At 41.6% G+C, this 27,791-nt stretch overlaps 1 protein-coding gene across 1 annotated transcript; it reads right to left on the bottom strand.

The window, feature by feature from the left end:
- Positions 1-8,824: 8,824 nt before the first annotated feature.
- LOC122574110 (paired box protein Pax-6-like) lies at positions 8,825-20,492 on the bottom strand. The gene is made up of 4 exons (XM_043741323.1): positions 20,052-20,492; positions 15,240-15,529; positions 11,073-11,160; positions 8,825-9,919 (listed from the first exon to the last, which is right to left on the bottom strand). Exons 1-4 carry the CDS (start codon positions 20,122-20,124, stop codon positions 9,456-9,458), a joined length of 915 nt encoding a protein of 304 aa, XP_043597258.1. The 5' UTR covers positions 20,125-20,492; the 3' UTR covers positions 8,825-9,455.
- Between the last annotated feature and the right edge of the window lie 7,299 nt (positions 20,493-27,791).

The raw sequence follows: 27,791 nt of genomic DNA, 5'->3' as shown, positions 1-27,791 counted from the left end.
TTCATTACTCTGTATTATTGATTTATTATTCTAACTGTGCAGGCGAAAGGACATCGTAAAATGTAATATTCCTGCTACAGCTAATCAAATTTATATTACATGATTCATAAACGAAGCTTGAATCTCGTTTAAAGAAAGCGCCAAATTAATTTAGACACTTCATACGTCCAATATCCAATACTTTAAAGATATTTAAGTTGGAAGCATTTCTAGTAACAAGGTTCGTCTCTTGCGGAATTACTGTTAAAAATTAATTTTTTAGTTAATCATATCTTTCAGGTTGGAACGTTCCCAGAAAAGTTATAAAGATTCGAAAGAGAACTCGCGAAGAAATTAATCTTCGGTGATCGTTCGATGATTCTCTAATCGTGTTGTCGATGCCACTTATAGCTCATCGATCGATCGTCTAGCTCATAGAAGCGAGAATACCCGAATTTCGGAACATGGAGCAGAAAACATGCAGCGAAGGGATCAGAATCAGAGAGATACTGTGTATAAGTAGCCTATCCTTACCCCGAAAAATACCGGAAAGAAGGGGTAATAATTGACGACAGACAGCTGATTCGAGCTAAAATTAAATTCCCTCTCTCGACGACACGTTAGGCGGATAATCAGGATTCGAGGATCGCAGTAGACGGCAGCTTCCATTGTTTCATTCGATTTACACCCGTGCTCCATACCCGTAATACAGAACCTGCAATTTACAGGAGAATGAAAAGTTAAGCCCGTGCAGAAGGCTCAGGGGTGGCGTGCAGACAATGGGCCCTGGCTTTAAAATCTCTCCGGCAAACAAATGGGAAAGCCCGGCTCAAAACGTAATTGAGATATTGAGATCTGATTAAGATGAAATCAATAACACGGGACCGGTTGCCGCATTTTGCCTCGTCCTACATTTTGTCTGTTCACGAATCTTGAAACGATCTCCGATAGCGAACGGTGGCTGAAGCGAAGGGTTGGGTCGGGGGTGGCGGCAGAGGAATCGCAGCTCCTGAATACTTTCGATTTCTCTCGACGAATTCGACGAGTTCAAAGCGCCACTGCTCCAGCACAAAAGGGTTTAAGGGCTAGCCGACGGAGTGTATTAAGTAAGGTTTTCAATGACGTCGATTCTTACGTACCTAAAAAGGTAAGCTGATAACGCGATAAAAGTAGCAAGAAGAAATTCTATGGAAATTAATAAACATGAACGATATCCACGTTGCCAACCTTATCGAATATTGCAAGGTAATCAGATCTTGGATAAGAATTATAGTTGAGTTAAATAAAGCGTGATCGCGTTACAGCGTAACCGGAAGGGACATTTATTTATCTGTACATCCATGTAACATCCATGTTCGTATCGTAAATCGTCTACGCTAGATATCGTATTGAAGCAATGAAACGAGGCACGCGAAACATAGCGGCACGAAAGAAAAAGCGCGTAAAAGTAGCGCATCTTTTCTCGCGTTGACCGGTTAGGCCGGCATCAGCCGTTGTGACTGCTTTCTCCTTCGCTCCTTTAGGGATAGTTTAGCACGGGCGCTAGAGAGCAGACAGAAGCTTGTAAGCTTACACCTCTCGAGGGGTCCCTTTTTCGGGATCTCCTTTTTGGACGACTGAAATTACAATAAAAGATACTTCTGTGGCCAAACACTGCGCGAACAGATTATTATACGACCCTACGACGTATATATGCGGACGTACACACCGGAGACCATGTATATCCATATATACCGGGTGTCTACATCTGCCGCGGCGCCGCAGGAGGTCGGTCATAGGACCCCATTGAGGAGAAAGGCCCTCGAAAAATCTCCTTCCACGCTTCCGTGCGGACGAGCCTGTTGTACTTTCGAGTCCAGACGATCGTCAGCGCCTTTGTACCGCCAATAAGAACGACGAATTCGTGCTGGATCTACCAATCATCAGCGAGAATTCGCCACCGTGTTCCCCTGCCTCCGTGTAATCGTGTAACCGACCCCCTTTGTCGCGGCTTTTCACACCGAGAGGCGCGTACATACCAGGACGACGCTTCTTTTTTTATCCAGCGCCGCTAATTATCCACCGAAATCCCCTTAAACGGCCATTAAACCCGCCCCTTAAACGGTCGTGAAAGCACTTTAGGACTAAACGGATACAGTACAGTACGGGTCTTTGCTCGATGTCTCTCTTCGTCTTTCTTTGCAAGGTCTCTACCTTGCCATGACTACCGCTCTAGGACTACCGAGTTTGATAATGTCGCTCGACTTCTTACCGCGAATTCCTCAGGGATGAAACGCGACTGTTTCCTCGATATCGATAGGCCTTCGTGTTTCTTCGACGACATAAATGACGCATTAGGGCGTCTTCGATTTTTTAATAGCCAGCTAAGTTTCGTCGAGGACAAGACGACGGTCAATAACTTCGCTAGCAAAAGAAAGGGATCAGGGTACAGCGAGACGTTCCTCTTTTCTTCTCCGTTTCTTGAAACATTCTCCGAGGAACAGAACCTGAAGCGTTAATCAAATAGCGTAACCTCTTACTTTTGTATTTTAACGTGATACCAAGATCAAATAACAAGATACTTTCGTATAATTGAGATGATAACGAGATTTCATAAGTTACATCTAGGTAACCGATACTCGCCAATAAATTCTCTTGCGTAATAGTCTATGTTTGATAATAAAATAAACGAAACTGTATCTGTAGGATTTCAGATGTAAATCACAAATTTTTCGACTGGCCAATTTTACGCGAAATTACATAATTGCGAGAAAGAAGTTTAACATATAGCTTGTAACGTATCGGTTCAATGATATAATTAGTTGTATAAATTATTAGATTATCATATAAGGGACTCCAGATCTTGGTTTCTTTTTTCCTTTGTTTAAATCGACCAATACGGAACAATATCGCAGCGCGAACAAACCGCAGAATCAGAGCGACTTTTCGCGTAACCCGATTTTTCCACGTTGGGTAGCGAGCATTTGAAAAAAAACAAAAAAAAAACAAAAAAAAAAAGAAACGAGTGAATTACGGTACGATCTAAGGCCGGCTGATAAAAAGTATGTACAACCGCGCGACACAGATAATCAGCTTAATGTAATATAATATTACAGGCGAACCGAGAGACGGGGAACGGATGGTTTATCAAAGTGTACCCGCAGCCTTTCGTGTCTCACGCTTTATTAGATTGCACGCCGCCTGCTGGAAATTAATAGTACGATTAATTTATGACTACATATAAAATACGCCAAAGTCGTTTTTTCTCCGGCACACTTTTCCCTCGGCGAATAACGATGAAGGGCGTACATATTGTGAAAGCTGCCTGTTACAACCAATACGTATTTCTTGATGCAATATCATCTCCACTTTTTCTTGTTACGGTCTTCCTTTGATCGCAAAGTATCGATAGCAATCGGGTTAGTAACGTGATAAAATAGTTATAAACGATCGGAGATTGGTTCGAAGAACGCGTAGCACGATACATGGGGTGAAATTTGTTCTCCGGATCTATGAAATTTCGTCGCGTTTAGACACCTCACGACCTCGTATGGGAGACGATGGAGGACCCCCGATGCGCGTCGTATACGTGCATGGCTTGATGCACCTTTTATCCCGCGAAAACCGCCTCATTCGAGAAAATTGATCGAGTGTGAAAGACCTCGTTCCACGATCCATTAGAATGCCGTGAGCTTTGATCTTTTCAACGAGCTAGAGCATCCGATCGGTCGGACCCCCTCTTCCTCCGCTCTTTTTCCTTCTTTTTTCCCTTCCTCCATCCTTTTTTCTTTTTTTTTTTTTTTTTTTCGTCATGAAAAGTGTCTTTGATGGAATCAACCTCGATCCTTTTTAAACTGGATCAGGGTACAACCTTTTAGCACGTCTTGATTTACTGTAATAACTTCTTGCGCTCTTAATCGAGCTGGATTAATCGACCACGATTTAACCGGGCATAAATCCCATAACTGGTTACCATTAATTCGGAGGTTGTGTACTAATATTGCAGGAATAATGCTTCAAATTTTGTGTCGATTGCTCGTAATAATAACAACATTTAGTCGACTAATGGAGGAAAACGAGTTAATTAGATCTGTCAATCTCTTGGATGTAATCTCTCTATTTCGAGATCGTTTAGAATTTTACTTTTGTCAAAGATAAATTATTACGTATTTACAATTGATTTGATTTTATTAACTATCGCCTCTGTGATTATGCGAGTTTCTGCTTAAGGGACGATTCGGTTAACATATCGCGGTTCCTTAAAATGTTTTCCTCAAAAACGTTCCTATATTCAGTCATAATTATTGCTCCAACACATTAATTACTGTTTTGTTTTACGTTCTGGATCATTTTATAAAACATGCAAAAATAGAAATACGATAGTCACGTTAGCAAATTGTCAGAAAATTGCAACAAAACAAGGTGTACATTTAATAGCACCGAACGTATTAACATGTTAGCTATCCTGCTTTACAGCACAAAATGTTGATTGGTTGTTTTTTTTTTTCGATACAAATGTTCATCGATTCGCTTCCAAAATCAAAAAAAAAAAAAAAATTTTTTTTTTTTGTAGCCTGAAAATAACGACGAATAGTAAAAACGTGGAGATTGGAAGGAACAGAAAATATCCATGGACCGTGCAGGTATCTCAATTTCCAGGGGTGCAGGCGTATAGGGTGCTTACGATATCTGGTGTAAGCCTATCGGCGTAAAAGCTATTATTGTCGGTCACCCTTGGAGGGGTTGAAAAGGCGAAAGAGATCGGCGTCGGGGGTTGCAGGTCGTCGCCTTGCTGTGCTCAGATGCCTTCTAATGGCCTTAATGAAGTGTGTATGCACCGTGTGTATAGAGTTAGAACGCAACGACACTAATTTTTAAGCATAATCGTACACTCAGCTTCACAACGTGTGAACATGAGCGGTTCTCAAAACCGTCCGCGTCGCCGGAACGCGCTTCTGCGTCTTCGCGCGGAATTTTTTACGCCGCGGGTGTCCACGAATGTTCCATTGAAGTTTTGGGAATACTTTGGCCAGAAACTTCCCTGTAATTGGCTGTTTTTTTCTTTTTCTTCCTCCGTCTTTTTTTTATTATTTGCCGCCTGCTCGAACGGCTTTGTTATTTTGTACGATTGTGTTCCATCTGTCAGTACGAATTTCGATCACGTGCAATTTGGTACATTTAAATCCTGACGAATAATAGTAATGGTGGTAGCAGGTGGTACTAATACGTACATATACATATATAAGATAATAATAATAATATGAATAAATAATAATTAACAATTAATTAATACAATAGTAACTGTGCTGTAAAGATCAATAGTAGTAAACAGAGTATATGGTAGCGATTAGATACGGTGTACCTATGACGAGTCGAAGCTAGTAATATCTCTGAAAATGGAATGATTTTCCACAAGATAAAACGATAAACAATAGCCGTGCAATCGTATCGCAACGGCTTCACGTTGTTTACAGTAAGCACATCGTTTTGGTACAGCATCGTACGCTATTATATCATAGTCCTATTTTCGAGTGGCTCGATGCTTCCTAACGAGTTGCAAATGTGAATACAATTTAAGCTTGACGAAAGCTCGTGGAAACGGGAGGAAAAATCGTTGCACCTTTTCCGGGGGAAATAAGGTAATTTAGTTGTGGAAGGAAACACGGGAAACCGGTTTCCCATTACAGAACAAAAAGTAAAATAACTTTTAGATAAAATAATTGATAGATAAAAAAATCCGTTTCTCTCGACTGAAATGAAATTTGATCGGCAAGATTGATTTCGAATCTACGACTGACGTTGGAAGAAGAAATATTCTCCTCTTTGTTGCTTCGTATGGAATCTTTGAATACAAAAGAACGTGGAAAAGGAAACGTGGAGAAGATAGGAATGGATATTTCCAAAGCATGAGAAACTCGAGGACCGTTCAGATTCCTCGAATTCAGGGCGAGTATCGAGTGTAAGTAGTACTCTATTGGGGAGAAGCGTCGGACAATAACGAAACGGGATAGGAATACACAGCGAGATAGAGAGACAAGTGATTTCAGGTTGCATGGAACGAAGTTTACCCGTCGTTGATATTATGCCGCGTGATTTCGCGCAGGACAGGACAGTGCAATCAGTGGAAATCAGTTACTTAGCGTCTAGTGAGTCGTTGCGAGGAAAGAACAGGCGTTGAGAATAGGTAGTAATCTCGACGATGGAGGTTTATCACGGCAGATGGACTAATTGATGTCATTCAGGGTATCATTAATGCTGGCGTTCTTGGACGTAGGTATCAGCGTAGCTATGTGATTTTCACAAGCGGAGAAATCTTTTCAGACCGTGCCATTTCTCCCGACTTTCCGCTTCTCAAGAACAGAGGAAGGGAGCAGGATGGAAAACAGGAAAAAGAGGACGGAGCGAAATAGAGATAGAGAGATATAGATGGAACAGAGGGCAGAAAGAAGAGAGTAACGAAACAAGCCGTGTATGTGCAAGCGGAGAAAAAAGAGGGAGAGGACAACATAGTCGTGCTCGTGGGTGTCGAAGGCGGAAAAAGAGGGTGAGGGTGTAGGAGGGGATAGAAGTATGAAGTGAGCATATTACTATTGAGAATAAGTACCTGGCTTCGAGATGGTGGTGGCTGTGCTCAGGGGAGAAGGTGGAAGGGGCTGAAGTAACGGCACACGGGGGTGGTACGTCGGGGGTACAAATGGGGTGGTACAATGGGCACTAATGGATCTCAAGCCGCCGCGAGAGGCGCTGCTTTTAATCTAATTGTCCTTCGTAGCCGTCGCGATCGCGATCAGTGGTATTCAACTCTGATCCCTCGTCCACGTCCCCTTAAAACATATGATTATACGCGGCGACGAGAAAAAAATATAAAAGGAGCCAAAAGAGGAGAAGATGAACCACGCTTCTGCTTCGCGGCGCGAACTTGTAATGCCGGCAATTAAATTCCAACGAATAATAAACGTTTATTAAATTCCTGTATAGACTGTTTTATTAAAAATTCATTACATTCGGAATATCCCAAGTTCAGACGGAGGCCGAGCAATTCGCAATGTTTCACGCCGCCAATGTTTCGCGAAACACCGCGAACCATCGTGCATTGCACACGCAAAATGAAGTTTTTCCCGCACCCTTTGTTTCTCGTTTTATCCGTTTGTAGCTCCGTGATTCGCGCGCGACCGAAGAAAATATTGAGTAAAAAATTTTCCGCCGATTCGACGAATGTTTTGACAGAGGAACGAACGCAATTTCGAAAGGGCAAAGAATTTGTCCGCCGAATTTTGTCCTGGTCGCTTAACCACTGGCGACTATCGATAACCTAAGTGCATATCGTATGGAGACAGGTATAAGTGTGAATGCTTATGAATCGACACGATGAATGAAAGCAGGGCGAATGTAGACCCGAAGCGTTTCTTTCTCCTTCTAGAGGTTCCATTTAGCGAAACTTTACAGCATTATGCGACACGCTCGTTGAGCTAAAACGCAAGGGGTGAGGAACTTCGAAAGCGTGCGAACCATGTTCTTTCTAATGTTGCGAATATAAAATGTCTGCAAAGTATCACGAGTATCGTTCGTACACGATCGTTCCTCTTGCTACCACATTTTCTCTGTCTTTTTCTCCCGAAATACAGTTGTAACAAGGTTTCGCGATCTTTAAGAATCTTGTCAAGAAATATTGTTCTTCTTGTCTCTTTGTTATATTTGAAATATAGAAAAATTCTATTTATGCATGTTGTCAACAAAATTCCATTAGAATTTGTTTTCAGCTAAACTCGGCAATTATAGTATATAAATTTCATAAACGAATCACCGAATCGTAAAGGTAATTCGTTTGACAATTCTACCAATATTCTACTGCCTGACAAAAATGAAAGGAAACGAACACAAAGAAAGGAAAAGGGAGAAATAAAACTGAAATATCATAACAGGAAAGCTCGGTCAGGAAACAAACCGCAACGTTTCCCGCAAACTCGTGGCATTATCTGGTCGATCTTATCAAGACACGACGATGACGATCGTCCCGGCGCAGGTGGCGCAATAATTACTTCCCCTCGGTGCTTTTGCTCCCTCTACATCGACCACGGGCTCGTTCAATAACGATAACGATAATTGTCGCGCGGCAGTGTCGTCGCTACGCGCCTCGTCCTTACTGAAGATAAATTTCTGATAAGATGGATAAATTGGTTGGATTGTAATTGCCGTTGTGCGTGTTATAGCCAGGATGAGCAATGTATACTACAGGCCAAGGCACGTGGGAAGGCGATCCGGTGAACAGAGCGAACGGGTGGTGCGATTAAATGCCACCGTCGATGTTTACAGCGAAAGAGTCCGTGGGAATGGAGTCCGCCTCGCTTGCGTAGACGAGGGCGGAGACCGCAGACGCCAGCTGCCCGATTCAGAATTCAGGAAATTGTCGTAACAACGCCAATACGAAATCTTTTCATGATTAATGACACGGAAGCGATTTTGTCGCGTGTAAACCACGTTGACCGTGTTCTCGCAGAGGGAGAATTATATAAGAGACTAATTTTGGGTGAAAATACGTTCATTGGTTGCCATTTGTGCAGTTCTGCTTTTGATATTAACTTCGATCGAAAGGACAGAGGCGTTGAGCTTGAAAAATATTCAGGTTACGAGATATTGGAATTGGATTAGTTGGCTTCATAGATAACGATGTGTATTGATTCTTTCTCCGATGATGCAGCCTGAAATGGTAGTTGGGTAAAGGATTGCAAAAATGACAACTTGGTAAATCTTAGTAGTGTCATATATTTCTCTCGAGATAATTAATTAACTACATATTTACACGGAAGAAACTATACGTGATCTATATATTTATATAATGTATGTACGTTTGCGTATAATACATGTATGTTACAAAACTTCTTTGTCCGCCGGATGATCGTCTCCTGTATGGTTTCGAAGAAATTGGATCGTCAGCGCAATTTCGTTAGTATTTCGAGGAAAGGTCGTGAACGATCCTACGGTTTTGGTAAAAATTACCATCAACATCATGTTCACGCGCTGAAAAGTAACAAAATCTAGTAATTTCCGAAACCATACAATAATCCATAGGGCTATTCATTAACCAATACCTTTCATATTGCATTTATACGTATACGTCGGTAGTCATTTCTCGAAAAAGATTGAAAAAGAACAAAGGTGATAAGATGTATCACGATTATAAATAACAAAAAATACCCTGCATCGTCAAAAAACCGCCAGCGGTTTCAACATCAACACTTTTCGGCTCAATTTAAACGCCTGTATCGAATAACTTGACAGACTAGCTTGTTGCGTTTCGTTCGAAGCGAGCGATCGCACGAAATTCTTCCGGTTCCACCCCTGAGACCCTAACCATCGATACTCCGCTGATTTAACCCCTCATTGTTTTACTACGAAGTCAAGGCATTCGACAACGTCGAATCCGGCTCTTGTTTCAGCGTCTTCCATTCCCCGTCATATTTACATCAGGCCGCTGATAAATTTTCGAACGTCCACAGTTAATTATCCACTTTGCGTAGAACTTCCTCTGCCTTCACTCTGAGCACCTCCGCGCTTTGCCTTCTGATTTCATCGTCCGACGAAGCGGAATCCTCCTCCTTGTCATGCTTCGAACTGAGATTCTGCGGCAGATTCTGCATGCCTAAGTTCAGTGGATGTCCAGGTATGTGACTTCCAAGCGTGTGTCCATTAACGTTGTTGTGGTTGAGGGTCGAGGCCGGGTTCAAGCCGACCGGAAGAACGGTGTTCAGAGACGCCAGGTTTTGCGGAAGGGGTAGGCCAATATACTGAGACAGGATCGCGTGCAAGGGGGGCAGCTTTGGCGCGCTGGCCGGCCACGGCGGTGGGAACACCGGCGGGATGAACCAGGGAAAGGCACCCGCTGGTCCTGTCGATGGATCCGCACCTGGCACACCGCCGGCGGTTTGGAGCAGGCGGGCGTGAAGGGACAGCTCGTTGACACCTGCAATCACACCGTTTTTGCAGCGATTTTAGTTCGTTGCGAAAGTTTTTTCGACCGCCACGGGGTTGCCCCGTTTTGGCCGCTGAGGAGAATTAGCATTCCGCGATCCAACTGCGTCTTTGTCTCGATCGTTTGTCTAGAATCAATTGGCCGTTCGTTAGGAGGAGTGGCTCTGATCGTGGCGTTTATTCTATCTGCTGGTTTCTTTTCTCGTTTCGGCTGTGTTTCGGTGTGATGGTTGTCGGATGTTTGCTAGTGACATCAGATGAGAGGAAACTCGGGAAGAGCAGGTCATAGAGGAGAGACTCGAAGGAGAAACTTGGTTGTTCGGAAAGTTCTAAATGGTTTTTAAGAAAATCGAAAGGCAATGTATTTTCATAGACTGCACGCTTTATCGGACGTTATGTGCTCGTACAATCGAAAAACACATGTACGGTAACACGTGTATTAGATAGATTCATTATTGAAAGAACTGGATGGAGAGAAAAATAAATAAACACGATACTATGCTACGTATAGTGAATAAAATTGATCACATTTTCTCATTGAAGAAGAAAACATTGTAAATTAAATTTAACATTTGGATACTTGGCAGAAATTCATGATAAAGAATCCTTCTCCAATCCTATCAAATAAAATGCAGGAGATATTCGCTGTCAAAAACTCGACAAATTTTTTTAACAGATCAGAGGATGGAACATCTTGAACAGTCAATTAATTTCGGACAAAGCGGATCTGAAATTAGGTGTTCCGATTAAAGTAAGGATTTCATTGGTTTGTTTGCCTAGAATCATTAAAAAAATAAACGAATGACTAAAACGATTAGATTATCCAAATTAAGATGGATGATCTATCGTTTTTCGAAAACGAAAATTTATCCGTTTCTTCCAGATCGCTGGCCGTAAAGTTTCACACAGCGCCGATCGGACCATTCATGAAAAATTAAACGATCAAGCTTCCGTCGCACGTTGTTCGCGTGTGGTAGCTACGATGGCCGACACTGAAATTAGATGTAATTGATGTTGATTGCATCTACCTTCCCTAACTTTCGCGACTCGTCTTCTCGCATATTAAATCGCCAGACCACGCGATTCACCCGTATTGAAATAAAAAATCAAACGAGGAACAATTCTTGAAAGAAACACGTATTTACCACTTTGTTCGACGTGCATAAAACTGGTGTCTCTGCCGAGTACTTTCTCCTTCTTACGCCATTTCGCACGCCGGTTTTGAAACCAGACCTGCAATTAGAAGAACAATAAATTTCATTTCATTTGAATACAACACTTGTAATGTATCGTAAAAACATTTAATCGCCCGAATCATTTGAAATGTTTTATCTTAAAATATTGCCTTCAATTTAGCTTTGCATGGATTAATTATTCACTGATCTACAATATCATATCGGACGAAAATATCCAAAAATATTTATTTAGTATTCGGTGATACTTATCGAATAATTGAAGTTTATGCTAGTGGTGAAACTATATTATGCTACAGATACAATCTGTCTCTGTCGGATCGCAACCATAATCCATACGACGAGTATGAGGAGAAATTATAAAGATTGATGAAACGAAACGGGCACGGAAAATAAAATTCTTAGAACCTACTCTGCTGTAAATTGTCCAAATTTTCGTTAGAGAATAGATACGACGCAATTTTTTCATCCGTTCCCTTTGTTCCGTATCAGGGGGACGATCGTCGCGTAAAATCATCGAATTATTTCTTAGAAGAAAATACGCGCGAGCGACGCATGAGAACCCCAGGCGGCCGTATCAGAACCAGCCAACAAAAGCTTGCTCTCGAGGTTGATTAAGCTAATTGTTAACAATTATCCTGATTTCCTCCGTACTCCTGAGTGGTAGCAACCCCTGCCCTCGCACCTCGCCGCCCCTTCGAAAGCCCCCAGAGCACACCGTTACTGCTGGCCCCGTTGCCATATAAATGCTTTCGCTTTCCGCCTGGGTTGCTCTGATTTTTCGTGGCCACTGGCAGATTCCGCGAGAAGCAGACAGACAACGAGGGAGAGATTGCATTTTACATCCTGCCTCCGTTTTGTGGAAAATCCAGTGTTTTTCAGTCGACGACGTTCGTCGCCATTGATCCAATACGCGTAGATGATGTCTAGATCGTTCGATGATGTCTATCGCCCCTGCATCGTAATTTCGAAGATGTTTACTTGAAGATTTTTCATAATTCATTCGCGAATGATCAGACACACGTGGTTCGAACTAATTCGAAAATATTAGACAGACGTGATACAGATTGGAAAAGGATTGCAATTAACGTGAGTAGCGTTGGAAATTACTGGAAATATTTCGAAATAGAAATTAGGAATATCGTTGATGGAAACTGGAAATGAAGGAAAGTTTTGAAAGTGACTTGGAACGTTCAGTTGAACGGAGGAGGAGCTTGGAGGAAGGGAAAGAGGCGAACGTCGCGAGGCTAGAGAAGGAAATTCAATTGCCTAATTGCTGTTAATTATTTAATCGCTCCTGAATACCCCGCTAACGCCTAAGTGCTCGCAAACCTTGCAGCGCGTCGTTTAACCGACCCAACGCGAACCCGAAAGTTTGAATCCCCCCATCTACGGTCCGTACAATCTCGGTGTAACGTTTCCACCGCCGTCTCTACCGCAAATTTCCTGTCGACGCTCTCTCTTACTTGTTGAAAGCACCAGAGCCAACATTTTTCCTACGACCTTCGAAATTCCATCTATTACGACCTTCTAATATAGTGTTACAAAATAGTAGATGCAAAAAGAACGTTCAACCTGTTAACCGGCTTATTTATCAAGTAGAAATGAATTTGAAAATTAATAAAGACACGATTGACTTGACGATATAGTTTATTTTTAACAGAAATAAAATGACGCGTAAGAAACAACAATTATTTAAATACCTAGTTTGAAATTTGTATGTCCACGAAGTTAGCAACCCTAACGGTACATTAATTTCTCTTCTTTGGCTAACAAATGAAATTTTACTGGATGTGAATAGTTCAGTAATGTGTTTTCTCTATTGTGATGTATGTATTTTATATTTAATACGAAAAAGTAAAATTTGTGATATACTTACAGTAAAATAAGCAAGTTAATGAACATTGATATCGCTATTATGATGGTTCCATGATCTAACAAAATTTTGGGTACGAAGAAGATAATTCCTCCTGTTTCGCACGTCTCTCGAGGCGCGGGGCGTCTTTTGTTCTATCTACGATTAAAAAATCTCTTTGAATCGATAAACAAACACCGTAACAAAAAAGCGAAAGCTAGAAGGCTCGACGCGACGCGTCTGTTACGCGGGGAATGGGAAGCGGGGCAGAAACGATTCGCGATTCCATTACCATCCAGGCCGATCGACGATCGAACACGATACATCGGCCAGCCATTAATACCGAAAAATGGGTAATTTCGCATCTGGAATTGAGGGCGGCGTGGGAGGAGGAGTAGCGGAGGATTTCCTAGATTGAAATAAAGTGGCCGTGGCACCACTGCGCCGCGGCGGATCATTTAGCGGTTTTGTCGAGCGACGGCCAATTGCCGGCATTGTCGCTTGGCTGTACCACAATGGGCCAATCGGAATGCTCTCTGTCTCTTTTCAACTGCACGCCACCCTTCGACGACGGCACCATCCACGACCCTTCTCTATACTCTACATACACACACACACACGTATATATACTATCTATGTGTATATATGTATATATATATACATATATATATATATATATATATATATACACACACACACACAGCGCTCTTTCTTACTCTCTTCTTCCCTCTTTCGTGATCAACCCCTTCTTCCGTCTCGCTTCAATTCACTGTTTCATTCTAGCTAAGAAGTTCCACTGTTCGTCTCCTTGTTGCACGTACGAGCGAGGGTGCCACGATGGTTACGCTAATCGTGTAACCGATTTCCATCCATGGAAAAGTCATAATTTATGGGAGCGTCGCCAATACTCCAGTTCAACCCCTCTTCTAGTCTCTCATCGCCGACGACATCGTCGTGTGCCGATTCTGCGTCACGTAATTCGGACTCGTTTCGTGAATGATTGAGCGATAATGTTGGTGGACCCTGGGGCTGATATTTATTTGGGTTCGTGATCAAATTAACGTGGTCAAAAGATTTCCAGCCGAAGACCTTTTTTTCGGAGGGAAAGAGTATCGTAGAATAGGGAGAAATTAAGGAATACATCGATATCGAAAACGAAGTTCTCTCTGTCGATTTTTAAAATCGAAATTTAATCAACCTAACGTGAATGACGAAGCCATGAGGGAACGCGTTAGAGAATTATGTCGAGGTTGTTCCTTTGAACCTTCAAACTGATTAAACAGCTTGAATAGTTTGGAAATTATAATTGTGCATGTAAATCTCTTTCCTTTCTTTCTCGTCTGTCTTTTTTTCGTTTTTCACTCCTTCGTTCTTTCTTTTTTTTTTTTTTTTTTTTTTTTTTTTTTTTTTTAGTTTATAAACTCAGTTTCTTTTCGCTCCCTTTTTTTATTTTTATTTTTTGTTTTCACTGACGTCAAAATATGTGCAGGTGGTGCTCTCTCACGGCCGTTAAAAGGCACGGCTGGAAAATAATTTCAAAGCAGATTACGACCCCGTACGCTCTTTACCGTTCGACTGGCTCGTATAAAATTAATCCCTGTAGCATGAGTATGGTTTGGCGCGTCTTTCGCGAAATTACAGACGTCGAAGAGAAGCGGCAGATTTTCGGTACAATAGTATGTAATTAGTTGAGAGGCCGGCGCTGAAGTTGCGGCTCATTCACCAACGGCTTTCGTTCGAATATCAAGCTTGAAAAGCTTGCGGTGCGCATACACAGTTTTAAAGACAATTTCGAACATCTTGGCTAGTATAATTTTATCGAGCCGTGGCTAACGTTGAAAGAACCATCTTACAACGCGCATTCAACAAATTCCTTCTTAGATCACGAAAATTACTTTACGCGTAAACAAATTTAACATAAATACAAGAATACAGATCTGGAGTGGTCAAAGAATTGTACATATAAAATTTAAATTTCCTATAAAACGTGTGGTTGTACGATACGCTACCTACGCTTTTGCACTGTACAGTGGGCAAGTTAAATAATATGTATATGCTTAATAATTTATAGCTGAGAATCTTTTATAAGACAAAACAGTGAATTAAATAAATTGTGTCAGATCTTTTGGTTATTTTTGCATTGAAAAGTTTAACGATCGTTTAGCTAAAATATATTCACTTATCCATAGTGCCCCTTTTCAGAAGTTAAGCTATCAGCAATGAATAAAGAGAGTAAGCAGTTTCAATTAAATGATTGAACTCACCTGCACCCTAGCTTCGGAAAGGTCTAGCCTCATCGCGAGTTCTTCTCTGGTGAACACATCTGGATACTGTGTGTTTCCAAAGGCCTTCTCGAGCTCGTGCAGCTGGTACGTGGTAAACGTAGTGCGGGACCTTCGAACCTTGCGTGGCCGATCCGATTCTCCTAGATTTAACCGGTCCGACTCTCCCAGATTTAAAGGGTCGTGCAGGCCATCGTTTATCTGATGATCACTCAGATGACCGAGTTCTGTGTCTCCGGCATCACCGATGGCATCGGACGACGTCGCGTGATCTGGAAACAAGAACGAAAAGACTAATTCACTTGGTGTTCGGATCGTTCAACGAATTAAGACGTTCCGTTTCCTATCATTCTTTACGCGTCATTCAACTAAACCATTATTATTAGAAACCAAATTTCTTTTCTAATTGGCTAAAACCAAACTACGTCGAAATACTACTACAGATTTTTCATATTTTTACTTTCTGCGCTTAAAGTACACAATATTTCCTTCTTCTTGCATTACTGTATCATAATATCTTGTGTAGCGTACATTATAGGTTTCATTATTCCATACAAATCGGAGATTGAATTACAAAGTGTAGAAGCCTAGCCGATTGAAATAACTGTACCTTATCATCACTGCGGTGTTAAGCGACGATATTGGTCTTTAAATCGTTAACGTCTAGATTCGTCGCGAGGTATAGCGAAATAGAGACATCGACCAATGGCTGGTGTTAAAGGGCCAGGGTTAGTATTGAAGTTCGGATAGATACGCGTATCAAACGGTCGCGCGGGCCTTCGATACTTGAGCGGAAGAGAGGATCGGGGCGATTAAGCTAAATCGTCCGCGCTGCCAAAACGAAATTGACGTTCAGTTGATATACACAAGCGACGAGAAACAGCGAGGAGCACAGCGTGAACACTGGCGCGGGAGGAGGTGGAGGGGAGTGTGCGAGGGACAGAGAAGGGTTGGAGATGCTGCGGGGTCGGTGTGGGTGCAATTTCATTTTTAAGCCGCGCAACGACTGGACGCCGATATACGCCCGATACGCCGATCATGTCCGATCGGCGGATTTGCCAATTTTAAGCCTCACCCGGCGCTTCATTTTTTGTACATCCGCCTATATATGAAATATAACGCATCGATGCGAACCTGTACATTATACGTACACGCTCGATAGTACTTAAAAACCGTTGCCGTCAGTGATTAGCAAATATCACGAGTGCATGTCCGTACACCGGTGCCCCCCGCTCGTTCGAACCCCCCTTACGATGCAACAACCCCTTGCACGTAGCGAACGCGTATCACACGCGCCCGTTTCTCTGACCCTTCCTTCTCCCTCTATCTAACTTTCATTGCCCCTGTCGCCTTTTTCGCTCGTTCTCTTCTTCCGTCTCTATTTGCGTCCGCTTTGTCGTCTTTCCTATGAGCATCTACGTCGACCGAGTTTAAAGAGCTCATTAGAGTATACTACACGCAGAATGTAGTATGATATTTTTTCTAGACTGTTCCGCAGCGGGAAAGATGCTTGTGATCTCTTTAAAAGCACGTGTTGATAATACTTTAGGTGTTTATTGACAAGAAAATATTGTCGAGAGAAATTGTATCGGCTCTTTATCACGCAATTAGGATTTTACTTGCTTCGTGAAGATAGAACAAATTTATACAACACGAGACTCGTGTTCCATAAGTTTCAAGTTGCGTTATTTGTAAAATTTTCAACTGAAATTTCATTCGTTTTATCGCCAAACTAGCCATGTGATACGTGGAAGAATTTATCATAACCTGTAACCTGTAAAATTTCATTGATAATATCGATTCAATCGTGCAACGGTATAGAGTTATAGGAACGACCACGAGTAGAAACAGTGTTCTCTGTAACGTGTTTTAATCTAGAAAATTCTAGGTTCATTAGCGGAATCTATCTAATTAGACAGGGCGACGCTTTTGATCTCATCAACATCGACCGCGAAATTAGATAACAACGCGATAACGACCACCGCAGGTAACTTACAAAGTTCCAATATCAGTATCTCATCCTTGTGCGCCGTTTCCATCATCCTCTTACACACGTTTGCTTGAACTAATTAGACGCGCATTTACTACTCGTGCGTAATAACGCTAATCCTACTTTTCGGTGCCGCTCTAACTGGCAGTTGTTATAAATTGCGAACGAAGCGAATTGTTCGAACTGGCACGCATGTCGACTCTCTTTCTCCCTATGCTGACAGAGAGATAAAGATACGAGGAAGAGAGAAAGAAGTGATACGTGCGTGCATATGTGTGTGCTTGTGCGCGTAATCGCACTAACATTTACGCAAATAACGTACGGATAATCCACAGTGAATAGAGAGATTTTTATGTTTTCATGCTAGGGGTACAATGGGGCACCCACTTGATGCCTAACTCTCCGCTGCTTTTTATTAAATCTGCAACCGACCGATAGGGGTTGAGTCGGAGAGGGTGGCCCGGAAAGGCAGTTCGCGGCGCGAAATTAAAGATTTATTTACCGTGTTACGCTGACCACATGCCTCGATATATCTTTTTCGCCGATACCAGCACCTCAAATTTATCCTTTAATCGAAACCTTTCTAAGCTCGCATTGAGGAAACGTTCAACGCAATATGGAAGATTGAGCTTTGCAATCTAGGATCCTCGCTGCACTTGATTTCGATAATACGAACCTGTTCGTGAAACACGTGCAATGAGATTCAGTAAAGAAAATTCAGTAATACAGAAGATTGAATTTTTTTTTCGTTCGGAAAGCTACGTAAACCTCGATTGATGTTTTTATCTAACGAAGAAATATTATACCTGTGTGTGAAACGCACAAACCAGACCAAAAGTAATAAGCTAGAGAAAAAAATTCCGTCTCTGTGAATCACTGGGTCGAAGGAATGAAAACGAAATTCTCCGATTATTTTCCATTTCTCGACGAATCTAGATTCCGTTGATCCGTGAACCGAGAACGTGTCGATCTGTAGGTGATACTCGGCGAACCGTATCAATGGACACTCGATGCACGGCTATTGTCAGACGCATTAATTATGTTAGACGACTGTACGATCGAAATCCGCAAACACATCCTGATTTCTGCACGCCACAATCGGGACGGGCCAATAATCGGTCCACCTGTATACAGTGATCATCGACTGTATTCCTACTTGTATACTCGCATGTATCATGAAACATACGTAAGCACGTAAACCAATTCGTAATGTATGGAAATTTGATCAAGCCGGAATCGTCATAATTAACGGCTGACCGAGAAAGAAAAATGAAAATATATTGTCTATATAGAAATATAGATAGTTTTCCTTTGTATTCGGTAAATCCCTAAACGTTGCAGATAACGAGTTCAGGATAGCTCATGCCCCACGTCTTCCTGAACAAGATATATTTCGCTAGAACGGATTACACAAGGTCCGGCTTTACGCTGAAAATCTAATAAAATCCTTAAGAGGGTTTACGGGTAATACGTTCACCGCTAAACTGGTCGGGATAATCCTTTACGGAGCAAAAAATCACCGTACCACGAGTATCTTCGCGGAAATTTAATAAGTGTAGCTTTACGCGAGGTTGATTAATCTTCTATGTGTGTCAGTGGCTACGTATCGGTATAAAATACGAATCTACGATTTTTCTACGAAGATTCACGTGACTACTGTTACACTGGCAGAACAGTTTTCCCTTATTCCGTTAATCGCTTTATACTTTCATAATTGAAGAAGAGAAAACCCCTTCTTTGTAACGTGTTAATAGTCACATCGTGTTTTAAAGCGTCTTTTGATGTCGTGTCGTGGCGCAGTTATATAACGTGCTGACTCGTGTATAGAAATGACTCTCCATAATTTATCGCGAAACAGCGAAGGCAGCACGTGGCGCGAAGTAGGAATTAACAATATTATACGTAATCGTGATTTTTTCTTGAGAAATTCATTGTTGGATATGTTTTGATGAAATAATTGCGTGTTCGTGCGTTTGCACGGGCAGCTCCCACGTAAAATGGCCCCGCAAACAAGCGTGCACATGCAGCGGTGCTGGGTCGTTCGCGTGCTATAAGCCACGTTGTAAATTTACATCGCGCTGATCGTCGCTATAGATTCGAACTTCGACCTAATTAGCCTTTTTACGCTCACGGCAATTAAAGTAACGTACGCGTAACGAAGCGGAGAAGCTGAGAAACTGGAATTTCTTCCTAACACGATGACTAACGTGCGTATTACGTAGATTAGAGGGAAACGCAAACTACAGGGAGAAAACTATATGGAAGATCGATCGGTCGATCGATGTTAACGATTTTAAAAATCGGTAAAACGCCATTTGCTAAATTGCCATACAATTACGTCGGCCTATCTGATGCGGTTGGTCGATCGGTTAAGATAGATAACCCACTTTGTTTTAGTTAGAAGGAAACTTTTTATCGCAATCGCGACCAGATCGATGCGGCAGTAATAAAATGTTGGTAAATGAGACCTTAGTTTACTTAACGATATTAGATACTAGATAATAATACAATATTTCTCGGCGGGTTTGTGGAAGCCGCGCGGGTGTTTCGCGGCGAGTAAATAGAAACTAGCAGGCCACTGCCGTCTCATTTTCAATGTTACAGCCATTTTGTTTATAACAATTACTGTCTAAATAAGTTAAAATGGGTATCTTCGATTGGACTCGTCGACTGAGCTCGCACAACCTAACGACAACGATCTAACGATCCTAAATGCAACGATCGACGACGTCAACTTCGATTTTATTCGCCACTTTCCTTTTACGCGATTGTACGAGGTACACGAAGAAAAATGAAGATCTTACCTTCGTCCTTGCCGTGTCCTAATATCTGATCGATGCTGTACACGTTCCTCTTTTGATTATAAGTTTGCGCCATGCCTCTTCGCGGCAGCGTCGCCGGAAATTACAGTTGCAACCGTAAGTCGAAGGGTTATCGGATGCAGCGTTCGGTACACGATAGTTCACTGACGCGAGATCCTCTCTTATCGGGTATACCCGATCAAGAAAATCGTATTTCCCGCTGTTGACTTGCAGACAGATGGAGCTTCGTGGGAAAACGTTCTTTTTGGCGCGAGCGAGAGAAAAGGGAAATACACGTTGAGGAAAAATACGCGCGTGTAAGGTAACTGAACGATAAGACACGAAGAATCGAAGGAGGATAGTGAAATGGATAGAGAAAAGGAAAGAGAAAGACGACGGAGCGTCGATAGTTCCACGCGACTCTGACTTCGAAAAGAAAATGCGTCAAACGACGGCGCACCACGAACTGGCTCGTCGGACATGAAAGCAGCCCTTAATATCGCATACAGTCGCCCCACCTCGCATCCCCTAACACCGCCATATTAGCCTCCCCGCCAATGAGGGCGCACGCTTCTCACCCAAAGCCACCCCGTACTCGGGGCTTGAATGAGACCTGGGCGGGGAATATTTTGCCCTTTCCGCGTAAATCCCCGGATTTTTTTCCACCTCCTCTCCTACCCCCTCCCTATTCGAATCTTCCTCCTTCAATCCGATCCTCTCTCACCCTGTGTCCATCTTCGTTCATCGTGCCCTCGTCCCGTATATTCATCCCTTTATCTGTCTTTGCAATCCACCTTTCTCCCTCACACCGTTTCGCATTCGATCCACTGCCGCGATATTTTCTTCCTCTTTCTTCAGAATGTCAGATTATTTACCGCGTTCTTCGGATCTACACGAATTCTCCGTAATCGCAATTAATCTTCCTCCTCCCGCGTGGTTAGCCGGCCGAAAGTACGTACAGTGTTTCAGACATTTTCTTTCTTTATTTTTCTTCTTTCTCCGGGAGAAAACAGAAGGTTCGTCGAGGTTTAATTTCTTCGATTTGACTGTCACCAATTGCGAGCCAAAATTTGGTCGCTGTAGAAATGTTCAATTATTACAGAAAATTCGAAAAACGACACGCCGTCCAAGTGCCACATGCCTGACAACTTATTTGTTTGCCAAGTTGTCCTTAGCATAGTCAGATGAACCTAACGGTAACATCAGGTAACCCGGAAAGATATTGTAACCCCGTGCTTTCAACGTAATTACGAGAAATAAGATCGTCTATGCAGATCGTGCCTATTCTCACGAGAACCGTTCGAAAATTTGCTTACGATTATCCTGCTTATTCTAAGACAACGCCTTTCGATGCACAGTCTGGATGGAATCAGTAGTCTAATCTCTAAGACGCGGTTCAAGCCTGGACAAGGGAAGGTACACGCTCTCGAAACCCTGAACGCTCGTGTTACTTTGCAAGATTTCATCCATTCTGTAAAATCTCTCTTCATAATCTGTCCTCATTGACCTGCTGTTAATCCGAAAAATTTGCGGAAACTTTCGTCCATTCTTTCGCAGATCGTTGCTTTAACAATAAGTCATTTGGATCGGTGCGACGAAACGATCAAACGAAGCAACCTGTTGGTTTTCGGATAATTGTTATTTTAAAGGCATTGGCATTTTTCTGTGTACCTACGATTATAAAAGACAAATATTATTAAACGAAACAGTTCTCAAATTAATTTTTGTAACTGGACCGCGAACGTTCGTGCAAATTCTTACTTTTGTGAACATAACCGAAGAAATAGAACCAAAGTGAAGACTCGTTTCACACACTTTTACGCGTTATATACTTACTGTCCACGTATTTTTGCAGCTTTAAATTTGCTCAAAAAACGCATAAACACGCGTGGTTGATCTATAACACGACGATTCGATGGCATAAGTTATAAATACTCAAATATCTATACTAAGAGGTTAAGATTGAATATAACTGTATTTAATTCGTTTCAGCGACTTTTAACGCGATTTTTGGAACGATAACGTTAACGATAACGGTCGATAATAGGAACGCAATAAAGATGGCGATCGTAAATCATTTATCGGGCAATAAATGAGAACCGCGACGAGTATTCGAATATCTTTTATGCCCGAGGGTGAAATAGTTCGTTTCTCTTAATTTAATGTTTGTCTCCGACGCGTTTGCGTGTAATTTTACAAAATACGATCGCATGCGACGACGCAGCCCGGTTAAACGAATTTAACGGACTCGTGCGTTTAACAAAGTCGCGCAATTAAACGGTTAAATTTCATACAATCCGGGGAAAAATTTGATCGTTACAGGAGAGTGTGCGATTCGTCGATCGAATATTAAATTTCCGCGATTTATTTAACCAAACGGAGTATCTTCCTTCAATCACGTAAAGGTGTGGGTGTACAGTGTATCGCCCCGTTCCTCCCCTTTTGTATAGTGGACTTTATAATGCAAATAAACCGTTGCAGAGGGGAACGAGGGGGCGAGGGGGGAGGGCGGTTGGCCCTGGGTCAGTGCTCCGCGTTTCGTCACGCTACAAACCAGATTTTTAGGAATATCGCGGCACCGTATCGCCGAAAAAAAATATCTCTTACACGGATGATTTTGGAAACAGAACGCTTTGTCGACGAGAAACGACGTCATGGTTTTACATACATACGAAAGCAGATTATTCGGTGCAAGGGGAAAATCGACAATGCACGTGAACGTTATATTAAAAAAAAAAAGAAAAAAAGAAAAAAAATGAAAAATGGAAATGGTACGAGTTAAAAGTCGATCTAAAAACAAGTATTTTAAATACGATAGATAAATATCTTGAAACGATTATCGTGACATAATTAGGAGGTAGAGGTATACATATATCTACATACTTTTAATTAAATACTTACTCGAAGTTCAGGAAAATGTCTCGTTCAAGGAAGCGACAGAATCGAACGACGTCAAAGTGCCATCGTTTACATCGTGTAGACTACCTGAAAGGAATCAGGATGGTCTCGGCAGTCGATACTGGCAAATTGTTAAAATTCCTTGCTTTGGGTATTAACGACTCCGGATGTATATACAGGATGTATTTACGAAGATAAATGGGAACCCCGATTTTACGCATCTTATAGCTTTCACGTTACTAATTGAAAGATATTGAAGAAATTTTCAGTTATTAGTTATTCGATTATCAATTTTTAGAATGACCGCTCTTGATACTTACGATTAATAAATGAGAAACTATCCTCGATTTAGAGTCCTGTTCCTTAGTTGTATCAACAAAAGTATGAATTTGCATAAATATTCACGGTCCTGTTAGTCATTTTACTTGTACAAAGTGATCGTATGGAAGACACTAAGCTACGATAGCGTGGAAACGATTTTTCTCGAATTGACGCGAGCCAGCCTGCTTTTGTTATTTATTTATTTGCGCTGCTCACATATGACATATAAAAAATTAACTGGAGAGGGCCACGATATCGAATGAGATATCGAAAAATGATGAGTGAACAATTTTTCAATAAATAGCAGCAAGCAGATCCGCGATGGATCAGTGACACAATAAATGTTCCCAATGAAATGACGCGCGACGTATTCTATACATCTGATGTTGAATAATTAACAGGTTTGATTCTCAAGGGAACCGACAACCAGCTAAATTTCCAGCAAGCTAATTAATGTTTATTTGGACCACGCTCTTTGCATCGGATATTCCTAACTTCGTTCCCTTAGCGAGTAACACTTTGCGAAATCTTTCAAACTATCTTGCTACCCTCGCAACTTCTCAACACGAACACAGATAATCTTTCTCATTAATCGAAATTAACTACGGTTGATAAAAATATTCGTTATCATTCATAAAAGTAATAAATTCGTCTAACATCGTTTAACAACAAGTACAATTTTCACAATTTATACTATCACTTGCACGATCACTGTGTGTATCTCGATTTGGATGTGGGACGAAAATGAAAAATATTGCAATTTTGAAAAAGAGTTTCATAATAATGTAGATACGTAAAACGTGTTTGCGATATTCTATAATATAAATATAGGATTTTTAAATTTATAAATTGTTTATTTGCACATTGCATTATGAATAGACTGCGCGACTAAAGAAATGGAACCTACGCAAAAATTTGCTTCGCCCAGTAAATATTATAACGAGTACTATCCTTTGAATATTTTACGTGTTTTTGCATATTATATGTATCCCAAAACTTTTTACACGCTGAAATTTCTCTTTAAAGTGTTAAGATTCGTAGGGTTACCATAGTCTTCAGTTATAAACTTGTGTTGGCTAAATATTGAATTTATAAATCAATTCACTGATTCTTATCATTTCTAATATTCATTTGAAAGTCTTTGTATTATTTGAAAACTTTACTAAGACTGGTAGCCTGTAACTCGCGACTTGTACGATCTCGTCAACGATATTGTGCAAGAAAGTCTTGGTAATCCCTTGCTTGTAAAATTTCACTAATAACGTCATTTCAATTGTGCAAGTGCACCGATTAGCGATCGCGTTAATCGTTAAAATCAAACATCATCGATAAATATCTTCGATCAACGAACCTGTGAAACGGGTTACATTTCCTAAGCAGACGAGGCAGTTTTCGTTTCTTTTGAAACGGCCAAATAAAAAAGCTGAAGGTGTATCTTTGATACGAACGACCGGAGGGGCACTTGGAGAGGGTAGTAGCTGATAACTCGTGGGTGTAATTGTTATATCATGAATCCAAGCAGGGGTGAGTAAGGGATGAATAAAGAAGGAAAGCGGGTGCAAAGAGAAGCAAGGAAGGGACAGGAAAGAGAGGAGAGGAAGGTATGCGAGGCGACGTTCTACAATAGGCAACATTAAATCTGCAAAAGAGGAGATTCTCTGCCGCGAGCGCGACGGTACGCGGTACGGGATTGAGGGAGTGGAAGAAGGGGATGGAATCGGACGTAAAGGAAGCAGATACAATTCACAATAGACCCGACGAACCGGCTCGAAGATCAAACGCCAGCCCCTTGGCAAGAACTACCGACGCCTATAACCGGCGCGCGACTTGGAGTGTCGAAAGTTCGGTCGTATCTCCCCCCTTCCCTCTTCGTGTATTTGCTGGACGACGACGACGAAATAACGCTAATTCGATCACGAGCAAACCAACGAACGAAAAATAAAAAAGCTACAAAAATATGGTGAAATCTTCTCTACGTACCAGCTTCACGCTGCGGTTGCATTGTATTTCATTAACGTGACGAATAATGGCGATGGGGGGAGGAAAATCGTTCTGGTAGTTTAATTCGGCCGAATATAAAAGAGATTCGCTCTCGTTCATTTCCTTGTTTTCCTTTTGTTATCTTTCCTGTTTTATTTTCTATTTTCCCGGATTTTATCTTCATATTCTTTGGCTTTTGCTTTTATCGGATACGATAATCGGAGAAAATTGCGGGCATGTTCCAAAGTATACGGCGAATTGTTAACAAGACCGAATAATTGTTGCGGACGATCGTACAGAGGATCCGCTACACGAAGAAATCGTGCAGTGCTTCCTTGAAAAAATATCGAATAACGCGATTACATTATGGTGGATAATCTAGCGATGTAATTCGTTAAACGCTAGAATCGTAACGATGGCGACATGAATCGACGAGCGCGACAGCGGAGGTGGTTGTTAAACGCGTTGATATTGCGTAACAGCAAAATGATATCGATGCTAATGACAAAGAAGGTAACGAACGAACAGCAGAGGGGGAGGAGATATTAAATCAATGTTAAAAAGGCATCGGGAATTGCAACGATGAATGAACGGACGAATCTGCTTTTTTCTTCGTTAAAACGGCAGCTGAGGGGTAAACATCGTTTGCCTATGCGACGTGTCGCAGTCCGACTTATTGAAGCGTGTAAAAACAACGAGATAATACGAGCCTCAAATTGGCCCGCGTCCTTTCTTTTTAAGGAAAAAGGGGGAACGAGCTTAGCGCGGATTCTGTAAGGGAAGTCACGATATCAAGGACGCAGTTATTATCCCCCGGGGGCACGCGCGTATTGTTGCCGTCGAATGAACCGGAGAACCATTGAATTTTACGAGACAAACGAGGCGAAGACTGCATGTTTAAGCAATCGACGTGGCTCGAATCGAATTGAAGCCGGACGAGAGCGCAGAAAATAATCGGCGGTTTCGAACGTTTAATCTTACAATTATCGTATCACCCTTCCATGTTGCTACCCGCTTTATCCATTCGCTGATAAAGTCTCCTCGATGCCTGTAAATTATAAATCTCTTTTCCTCGCTAAAACAAGCTACTCTGAATCCGTCTTTTCTAACTAAACATTTTGATCGAAGCAATAACAGATTTAATAGAAAATTATTCATAAATTCCCCTTCAACAAACATTATGTTTACATAATACTATACGAATTACTCTTGTTCGTTTCATCAACGCGAGTAGAAGTCAAACAAGGGTGAAAGAAGTCAGCGTCATGGAACAATTCTTTTCCAAAACTATCCCCTTTCTTTCTCCTTCTTCTCTTCTTTTTCCTTTCCCTTTTTCTTTTTTCTTTTTTTTTTTTTTTTTTTTTTTTTTTTTTTTTTTTTTTTTTTTTTTTTTTTTTTGTTAACGCCCGGATCCTTTTCAAGCGATAACAACGCGGTCGAGCAGCCACGAAGAGGTCGGTGGTCGGGGGTGGACGCTCTTTCGTGGTTGTATATCAGGGGCGTCGCGTTATTGGCCCCTGAGGCGCCACTAGGCTTTGTCGGGTGGCACGCTGCGCACCGGATAAACCGAGACCGAAGAACCGCTGACTTTTATGGGATAAACGGGGTAAAGACTACCTCTTTACGTTTCTGTGGACGTGTACGATCACCAACGATCCTCTGCGTACGTATATAACGCGAAGTAGATTTGTACACGCTGTCTACAAATGAAAGAGTGCCGGAGAAAGAAGTAAGGGAGGATTACCTTAGCAAGGCACTGATCTTATGGTGTCACAGATTTTTCTGTACATCAGGTAAACATCTTGTGGTATACGAATCCCTTATAAGTAATCTTATTACTTATTCCTTTAAGATAAAATTCTAGCATAACGCTTTACTGTGTTCACTGGTGGAAATGATTAAATTTTTATAATAAAGGAACAACAGGCAGTGAAAGTTGACATGTGTATAACGTATCTTTTATAAAATACTTATTCGGTATAAAATATCGTATCTGGAATTTACAAAATATCGAAACTAAAGAACGTATTTTTATATTACGCCTTTTTATATTAAGTTGCCAACACACAAGGAGAGTGATGTATTTAACAAATTCTGTTTCTATGAACAAAGAAAAAATGGAAAGATATGTAAATGGAGTTTGATAAGAAATTATGCAGGATGCTATAAATATTGGATGGTAGTGAATAGAATCGTGTAATCGCAGAGAAATCAAGAGTGTCGACGAGACAGAGGGACAAGATTAAAATGTACTTACTAACCGCATAGATGGATAGATCGACAAAAAGGAAGGATAGAAACGAGGAGATGCCGACTCTACGCCTCTGCTAAATAAACTAACCCCCGAGGGGGTGAAGGGAAGGATCAGTGGAGACAGAGGGGGTGGTTACTGCGCACCCCGACGCGGCTGTCGGGATTTTATTAACTTCTGCACAACGACGACGCGCACCACGTTCCCTTGGAGCCAGACAGGGATAGAAAAGGCCGAGACCTCGTCTCCGACAAACAGCCAAATAAAGAGACAGTAATTATTGTGTTTGTGCC

This window comes from Bombus pyrosoma, linkage group LG1, assembly GCF_014825855.1.
Source record: "Bombus pyrosoma isolate SC7728 linkage group LG1, ASM1482585v1, whole genome shotgun sequence".
Lineage (NCBI taxonomy): Eukaryota > Metazoa > Arthropoda > Insecta > Hymenoptera > Apidae > Bombus > Bombus pyrosoma.
Note: the sequence above shows the minus strand (reverse complement) of the source record. Positions and strands in the feature narration are given on the sequence as shown.

Bases quoted from the DNA above. Each gene is read 5' to 3' on its own strand.
- LOC122574110 (XM_043741323.1), bottom strand. From the start codon at position 20,124: ATGGCGCAAACTTATAATCAAAAGAGGAACGTGTACAGCATCGATCAG. The intron at 15,530-20,051 runs GTAAGATCTTCA...TCTTGTTTCCAG, and splicing joins AGGACACGGCAAGGACGAAG to ATCACGCGACGTCGTCCGAT. The intron at 9,920-11,072 runs GTAAATACGTGT...GTGTGATTGCAG, and splicing joins TATGCACGTCGAACAAAGTG to GTGTCAACGAGCTGTCCCTT.